The 8685-nt window shown below is 34.1% G+C and overlaps 1 protein-coding gene and 1 pseudogene across 3 annotated transcripts; one reads left to right on the top strand and one right to left on the bottom strand.

Moving 5' to 3' along the window:
• The first annotated feature begins 265 nt into the window (after nt 1–265).
• On the top strand, nt 266–4703 carry LOC145598045 (uncharacterized). 3 transcript variants are annotated; one of them, XM_081654334.1, is made up of 7 exons: nt 266–515; nt 1757–1863; nt 1946–2003; nt 2100–2492; nt 3202–3329; nt 3409–3759; nt 4478–4703. In XM_081654334.1, exons 5-6 carry the CDS (start codon nt 3298–3300, stop codon nt 3752–3754), a joined length of 378 nt encoding a protein of 125 aa, XP_081510460.1. In that variant the 5' UTR covers nt 266–515; nt 1757–1863; nt 1946–2003; nt 2100–2492; nt 3202–3297; the 3' UTR covers nt 3755–3759; nt 4478–4703. The 3 variants fall into 3 exon arrangements, with proteins under 3 accessions (XP_081510460.1, XP_081510459.1, XP_081510461.1); XM_081654333.1 differs by having other exon boundaries at nt 1757–2003; XM_081654335.1 differs by lacking the exons at nt 1757–1863; nt 1946–2003; nt 2100–2492.
• A 2236-nt stretch (nt 4704–6939) lies between these two features.
• LOC145598226 (E3 ubiquitin-protein ligase PUB23 pseudogene) lies at nt 6940–8456 on the bottom strand (annotated as a pseudogene).
• Nucleotides 8457–8685: the final 229 nt, after the last annotated feature.

The following is an 8685-nucleotide window of genomic DNA, read 5'->3' as shown; positions in this document are numbered from 1 at the left end:
TTCATTTTCGCCCTCGTTGTTCAATAAAATAAATCAACAAAGTAAACGTTTTGGCTATTTTACAAAACAAAAAAGAAACAAACAGGGCGAATGTTACTTTCGTCTTTGTATTTCAAACAAACAGGGCGAATTCCATTTTCGCCCTCGTTGGTCGATAGCAAAAAGGACGAATTTCTTTTTTGCCCTCGTTGGTCAATAAACATTTTACCAAAATAAAACAAAGGTTTTTCTCTATTAAAAGTTTAAAACAAAAGGACATAAGAAATTAAAACATAGGTTTTTCTCTCTGAACGTTTTTCCCCAAAATATGCATGAACCCTAAATCGCAAATCGCTAATCTATGATTCTTCGCTCTATTTTTTCTACCTAATTCTTCGCTCTAATTCTTCACTCCTAATCCTTGCTCTTAAGGTTCAGATTCATTGCTCCAAATCAGATTGTGTCGGTCAGATTGCAAGTCAGATTTCGCTCCAAATCATTGCTCGAAGTCGCTCTAATTGTGTCGCAAAATTTTGGTAAATTTTGGCTCAAAACTATGTGATTAAGCTTTTGATTTGTACGAATTTGTTGTTCTCGAAATCCTTGCTCTTAATTTGTTGATTTTTTTTGTCAATTTGTTGCTGCATGTTAGTATTGCTCTACATTTGTCAATTTTTTTTGTCAATTTGTCGATTCTGCAAGTTTTTGGGAGTTGTTATTTATGCTAGTAATGTCAGATAGATTATGGAGAAGCAAATCAGAATTATTCGTATTTTATCAGTGGTTTATCGATTTAATTGCTTAATTGATCGTATGAGCTATTGATTACTGTGAATTGGGATAATTGTAATTTGTTTTGATTACTATGAATTGTGATAATTGATAACTCTATCTGAAAATATGCGCATGTGATAATTGATAACTCTATCTGATAGTATTATACTAGCTAGTAGTGAGCCAGTGAGGTAATATTCACCAAACAGTGAGGTAGCAGGGCTGATTGGAGTTGCGGGTGTGTTGCGGTGGCAGGTTGTTGTTATTGTTATTGTTTCTGCAATCTTCTGCCAATTTGTTGATGATTACTATGAAGCAAGTTAAGAATAAATGCAGTTTATGTGATAGATGATTACTAATTAAGTAGTATATTATCATATCTATTCATATAATTATATCTATATGTTTGAGACATTTTCTTCTATTTGTTGCTCTTAAACTAGTGAAGCTATATGTTTGATTGCAATTTATCCATATTACGTTCTGTTTCTAATTGTTAGTTTTGCTACTTATTTTTCGGTTTGTTTTGGATGTTATTGATTGTTGTATCAAACATTAGTGAATATTTCGTTCAGGTGTTTGAAAAGCTTATTAGTGAATATTAGCTTTGAGAATATTCTAATTGCTTGATTGGGTAAACTCTTTGTTCTGATTGTTGGGCGTGACAAAGCTGTATGTGCATGGGGTGATTTTTTTTCATGTCTAGTCCTAATATCAACATTAATATCAAGAAGAATTTGGATCAAGTGGTTGAAATTCACTCCTCTATATATATAATTGAGCTGTCCTTGAATATGTGATATTTGTTCTGATTACTAGTGGTCTAGTGCTCTATACATGAGTCTCTGTACATGAGTCTCCATACCATACATATAATTTCCATTTGGGTGAAATCTCTAGGTACTAGAAGTGTTTCCTAGAATCATATCTATTCATATGTAGAAATGACTTAGATAAGAATTATCATTCTCCATTGTTTAAACTATCCGTTTTTCAAAACAAGGGAAATCCATTAGGTAGAAGAACATTTAAGCAATTGAGCATCTTAGATTGGGAGCAAGCTCAATTATATGTTCTTATGAATTGTCCAGAAGTACAACCATTTGTGGAGTAAGGCATCTATATCTTTTTATTCTTTTAATCATTAATTCATCATTATGTGAAATACCACTAACACGTATATGATGAACAGAGAGTATGCCACTATTGGTGGGCCAAAACCAAGTGTAGTTGATTGGTTTCAATCACGAGTAAGTGTTATGTCTTTATGTTAAGGTTAAGATTAAGGTTATGATTTGTATGTGTTAATACTAATTCGATCTCTCCATAATGACTTATTTTCATAGATATGAAATCTTCATATGGAAGGAGATCCAAGAGTAACAACTGAGTTACTATCATTGTCACAAGGCCCGAGTAAAAGTGTTAGAAGCTATCAAGGATACTATGTAAATGGGCATCGTTTCCACACAAAAAAACGTCAAAGAAGGCGAAAGACACAAAATAGTGGAGTAGTTGTTAATGGAGATGAAGAGAGTGGAGAAAGAGACTTTTTTGGGGTTTTAAAAGAAGTCATAGAATTGGAGTATGATGTTCCAAATGGTGGGGATAAGGAACCAATCGTGATGTTGTTTTGTAATCTATAGGAAAGGAGCGAGAAGAATCGGGCAAATGCTCTTGCAAAGAAGATCAAGTCGGCATGTGGTGCGAAATCAACAGCTCGCATAATTTATGAATTGGTGAGTATAAGTTATTGTTAATGTCTGTCTCTGTCTCTGTCTTAGCTGAATCTGTCTTAGCTGAATCTGTCTTAGCTTAATCTGTTCACTGTCTTAGCTGAATCTGTTCTCTGTCTTGGCTGTATATGTTCTCTGTCTTGGCTGAATATGTTCTCTGTCTTAGCTGCTGTGACTCTGAAACTCTGCTGACTGTATTCTCCTTGATCTTCTAACAACAAAATCAGAAAACAGAAATATGCAAGTGATATGAGATCTACTAGGAAACTTATTAAGCTAGAAGTATCAGAGAATGGTTGTGCCAAAAAGAAACTTTTTCCAGTTCATTTAGCTAGAAGTATGTCAATTTGTTTCATTAAACTATTGGTCAACCTATTTATGTTGCTATAATGTTGCCGCTGCAGAGTATTTTCCCTGGAGTACAGACCAAAATCTTCCTAAAATAGCAGCTTCTTGAAAACTATAGCATCATACCTGGTATCTTACACCATTACCCTGTTAACTTTGTTCAAGTGAAAACCTGCAGGCTGATAAAATCTTCAAATCTATTTGCAGCCTTTTTTGCCCTGTTATCTTCCTAACTCATAAAAATTTCATTAGTAATACATGTGTTTTATTGTTTATAAAAGGATCGAGATCCCTTGTATCATAAAACAGTTTCAGATTGTATCAGAAAACTGAAATTAATAAGTGTATGTATATGATTTGATAGGAACTTGAGGCACAAGCTTGTGAAAATGAGAATGAGGTCACCGAAATTAATGGTTCTAGTTCAAACGTCACCTCATCCCAAGCTAAAGATGATCCCATGTATTTAAAGTTATGGGAGAAGTCAAAGAGGTATATTGAATATTTTTCTAATGCACGAACACTTTATTTTTCTTTATACTAAAATTCTGACTTTGTTTTATCTTGTAAGGCATAAAAATGGGAAGTTTGACGATGAGGCCGAGGAGAAGTTCAAGGAATTAAAGGAGTTGCATGAGAAGGAAATTGGTGAAAAGGGGGTTGATAATCTTACTCTTGAAGAAGCTTATGTGAAGGTTCTTGGACATCGTTCAGGTTATGCCCGAGGTTTAGGAAAAGGGCACCCGGTGTCGTCTAAAGATGGAAAGATAGGAAGAGCTGAGCTGGAACAAAGTGTTGAAAAACTACAAAATGAAAATAATATGATGCGAGCTGAATTGGAAGCGTCTAAAAAGAAACAAGAAGACCTAGAACAAAAGCTTCGGTTAGTCATGGAGAAGATTGGCCTTGACGCTTAATAGAGGTAATATTTTATACGAAGTATCTTTTTCTACTTTGATATTTTTGGGCAGCCATTAACTGTATGGTTTGTGGTATGTTTAAGGTGTTTGTATTGTCATTAGCGAATTGAATTTTAAGTTGATGTACAGCCAGTCACAGGAGTGGGATGACTTAATGTAATTCATACCCTTGTTAATTTCTTTTTTCATCTGATATACATGGTAATTATTTGTCAATAATACTCTGGACCTTTGGATATCTGTTGAATAAACCCCTCTCTCAGCTTGTTCCTTGTGTTATGATAATCAGTATATCCTGTAATACATATTTCTCCAAATTGATGATGGCTTCATCAGAATGCTCTTCATAATGTTGCAGTTTCACTCTTCTTTTTCCACATGATTGCGCCTTGTACAATGACTCCCCAACCATAACTTTAAGCATATTGATTTGCCGATGCTCTGTCTTGGAACTACTTGTCTGGTATCATTAATACAGTAGTTTTTTTTGATCTTATGTGATTATTCTATCAAATTTGCTGCTTTATCTTTAATTAATCATCTGTTGATTTGGTTTATCTTGATTAATTGCTCTGGAATGTTGTTTTGGGTATGATTGAATTTGTTCAGCAGATTTGATTAGTGTTGCTCTTTTGCTATTTAATTATAGCTATGTAATATGTTGAAGTAATTTGTGATGTTTAACTGGTTTATTTTTCCTATATTATTCGGGTAATGTAGATTGGATTTTGTTTTGGAAATGGAGGACACCGAAGGCTGGCTGCATTCCTTGGAAAAATGATCATACGGAAAAAAGGGATGCTAGAAGGTGCAAGGATGAGAAGATTGCTTGATAATGTCCTAGAAAAAACATTATTAAATATTTGCTATTTAGGATAATTTGGTTAATACTTTTGTATATATAATGACAAAATTAGAATTTATGCATATTAACACCTTTTTTTTTTTTTCTAAATGTAGTCCCTTTTAGAATTATTTTTTTTAAAAACTAAAAATTGAACAAAGAGGGCGACTTTGTTTTTGCCTTTTAAAATTTGATCAAACAGGGCGAATTTTGAGCAAGGAGGGCAATATTTATCGTCTTGGTTGATTCAATCAAAGAGGGCGAAAATTTTGCCCTATTTGATATTGATCAAAGAGGGCGAAATTTTTGCCCTATTTGATATTGATCAAAGAGGGCGAAATTTTTTGCCTTCTTTGATATTTAACAAAGAGGGCGAAAATATTGTATGCCGTTCGAAGCTAATAGGGCGACCTGGGGGCGATTTCAAAATCGCCCTCTTTGCCTAATAGGGCGAAATTTGAACCTAAGAGGGCGATTTAAATTGCCCTCTTTGATATAATATCTTGTAGTGTTTGAAACTTTAAATTATTCTCAAACTCATTGTAGCTAACCTTCAGTTTGCATTTGAAGCTAATAATTTATTTTAAAGGCCTACCAATCATTGATTGTCCGATTCTCTGTCGGGGAACGGGTGGGGGAGGGTCACCGGCACCTAGGATGGGAGGGGGAGGGTGGTCGCCGGCCGCCGACAAGTGCCTAGGTAATGGCAGTGGGGTGGGGAAGGGTGTGTGCATTATAAACCAGACTCACGTGAAACGGTCTCACGCAAAAATCTTCTCATATGTTTAATTATTACATCCTAAGTAGCTAGTAGAAAATTTAAAGTAGTAAATGTTCATTATTTTTTTTTTCCTAAATATTAGGACAAGGTCAGATCAATTACATAAAATATAAAACGTGGTTAAATGAGAAACATTTATAGCACTCCCTCTGTCCTTAAATTACATTTCTGTTTTCCTCTATTATATGAGAAATAAATGCTAAAAATAGGAATATAATTTAGGGACGGAGGGAGTAAGCAATTACGACTTCAAGGGTAATTACAAAGCGAAAATTCTAGAGAAATAAACAATTAATACCGTGAACATTTAATTTGTCAAACATTTTTGACAGGGTCCATTACAATTGACTAAATTTGCTTATATGGACAATATGGTTAAAAGTTGCGCACTTGTACTCACTCTAGATTTGAAAACTAATTCTTAGTCAACATTTGCACACTAAACATGTGGCTTTGACCATTTTGCTCAACCTAAGATTATACTATACGATAAATTGCTGTCTTTTATAAATGAAGAGGACATATTCTTCATTTTCTTTATTGTTTTTCATTTTATTAATTATTTTTATTTCTAATCTGAAATATTGAAGCCTGTAAAACTCAGTTAATTAGAATATAATGCTTTTAAAATATTGAGATTTAAGGAAGGTTCTAGGATCACTCCCTTATTAAGGTCTTTTTTCGCAATAAATGTTCACCATTAGTTAGGTCTATATGAATGTAGACACTTTGCACCCATTATTTGATAAATGAAATGCACTTATTTGTCAAATGGAATATTTCAGAAGATTTTGAATTATTATTCTCCATCTTGCTCCATGCTCTATCACGATGTGTAAATATTTGGAAACGAAAAGTAATTATTTAACAAATATAACATTAGATTGACCTTCTAGATAGTTTTTTACCTGAGGCATCGAGAATAAATTGAGACTGTTCAATTGATGTTCTTCAATAAATCACGTCATTTTGCATAATAATTACACCACAAAACATCTTAGAGATACTTTTGGTCATTCCGCGAATTTTTTAAAACTAACTCAACCTACTCATTTTTTAAGGAAAAGATTATCAAATTTTCTAAGCCTTTTAAGAAAAAATTCAATTGAATTCAATAATAATACAAAATCAATTACATCATCTTACTTTAGAAGTTTTGATTGATTTTACTACCTACTAATAATTCAATAGCTTTCTTGGATCATCTTTTCTTTAGACAACCTAAGTAGAAACCTATCGTGAACAGAATCTAACAAAGTTGCATAGGAAAAATTATTTATCTCGTTATGATATACTAAGTATTTTTTTTTCTCCAATTGTCTTTTACATGTCTTTGTTTATTTAGTCCCATTTATTAATTAAGAGTTTTGTAGGCCAAATCATTCATTTAATTTTGAATAAGATGCATCAAATTTAAGGAAATCAGAGTGATTTAGTGAGTGAATCACTAATTAAAAAAAAAAAAAAAAGTGCGTAATTAATCTTAAGAAGTAGAAGAAATTGGACAAATGAAACATGTGCGTATAAGAAGAATTATTGGATCCAATAATAAATTAATGCTCAAATTAAATCAAATCTATATTTATAGATTATGTTCAATAATCAAAGGTCAATGAATCTTTTTATGTATATCAAAAAATGAATTAAGTGACTGTATTCTAAATGAAAATGAAATTATGGACCAACATCAATTTGATGCAGCTAATTAACTAATTAATCAAAGCCAAAGACATGAGCAGGAGCACAAGGAGAGTTCTTCCAAGCCTTAGCATGCATCTTCAAGATCTCTCTAGCCTTTTCCTTAGTCTTTGCCTCACAATCAACTTGTAATACCAAGCACAACTTTGTCACCACCCCTAACTGCACCATCTCCTGCACCACACTCGGAGACCCCGAATATTTCGAAATGGCGTACAATATCTTTATCCCCCTCTCCGTACCAAAATGAGACACTCTAAGAATTTTCTTTGACACCACAGCCAAACCCGCGGCATGGCCTAGCAACTCGGCCCTTCCCTCAGCACACCCGCTGAGCTGGTCCAACACTGCTAGTACCATTTCAATATTCCTCCTCTCATTACACAACAATAGAAGCTCGATCATTACTGGCACCGCCCCTGCCTCGACAACCCTAATCCTGTTCCTCCCCCAGGGACACGCCAAGGCCAACACTTTAAGCGCTGCCTTGGTAGCCTTAGGGGACACATCATCTTTTATCAATTCAACTACTTCTACAAAATGTTCACGACTAAATGCAACTAACTGCGTAGGCTCGGCTACTTGTACAAGCTGCTTCATTAGCCCTACAGCATTCGCCCTCGACTCGTAGCTATTCTTGTGCATAATCCTCACCAATGAATCAACCAACAATCCATCATTCTCCTTCAACACCTTCTTTAACACCATCTCATCCGATATCTGAAGATGAGATAGTATCCTCAAAGCTTCATCGCTCACACTATTGTAAGTAGTATACTTATTATTATCTTCATCTGAGTCACTAACTACAATAAGACGCACCAAGAACTCGGCAACACCCGGGGTAGTCTCCAAGCAACGCTTGTTAGCACTACTTCCATAAGCAATAGACTTGAGCCTCTCAAGATTCTTAACAAGGCGGTGAGCGGACGAGTTGGAGGCATCATCAATAAGCTTCAAGACCTGTGTTTTCGTAACCGGGGGCTTCGGCGTAGGAAAGCGTTCGACGCCAAAGGAAGCATTGAGAGTACACCAAGATTGAGCAAGCCTCCTAAGAGTATGATTAGGTGTAAGAAAAATATCAGATGAATCAATGTTAAGAGGTTGTTTAGTAACAGGACATGTTGTATTATTGTTAGTAAACACCCATTTTTCAATACTTTCACGATCATAAGTAATTCCTGTTGAAATTGTAACTGGATCTTTCATTATTTGTAATGAAATTGGGCAAATAAAAAATGGTGGAACATCTATTTCTTCATTATGATTCATTTTTCTTTTTTTGGGTGGTTTTTTGGTTGACTTTTTTTTTTTTTTTTTGGGTAATTTTATTATTTTTGGTTTTGAAAGTTTGAAGGTTTTAGAAGTAGAAGAGTTTTTGTTGATGGTTTTAGAAATGGTAAATTGTGGTCTATATATATATAGGGATTGAAAGAAGAGATGAAATCAAAACACGGAAAAAACAAGTGATAATGCACAGCACATTACTAAGATACCAACTAGAGGATGACTTTTCAAACTTATTAATTTTGGATGATTCTTTGTATGTGTATCTCGTTGTCAATTTAATAATAATTTAATAAAGATGGACTATTTATGCCAATG

This window comes from Chenopodium album, chromosome 20, assembly GCF_948465745.1.
Source record: "Chenopodium album chromosome 20, dcCheAlbu1.1, whole genome shotgun sequence".
NCBI classification, from domain to species: Eukaryota; Viridiplantae; Streptophyta; class Magnoliopsida; order Caryophyllales; family Amaranthaceae; genus Chenopodium; species Chenopodium album.
This window is presented reverse-complemented; position numbering and strand designations above follow the sequence as displayed.

Bases quoted from the DNA above. Each gene is read 5' to 3' on its own strand.
- LOC145598045 (XM_081654335.1), top strand. From the start codon at position 3,298: ATGTATTTAAAGTTATGGGAGAAGTCAAAGAG. The intron at 3,330-3,408 runs GTATATTGAATA...TTATCTTGTAAG, and splicing joins TTATGGGAGAAGTCAAAGAG to GCATAAAAATGGGAAGTTTG.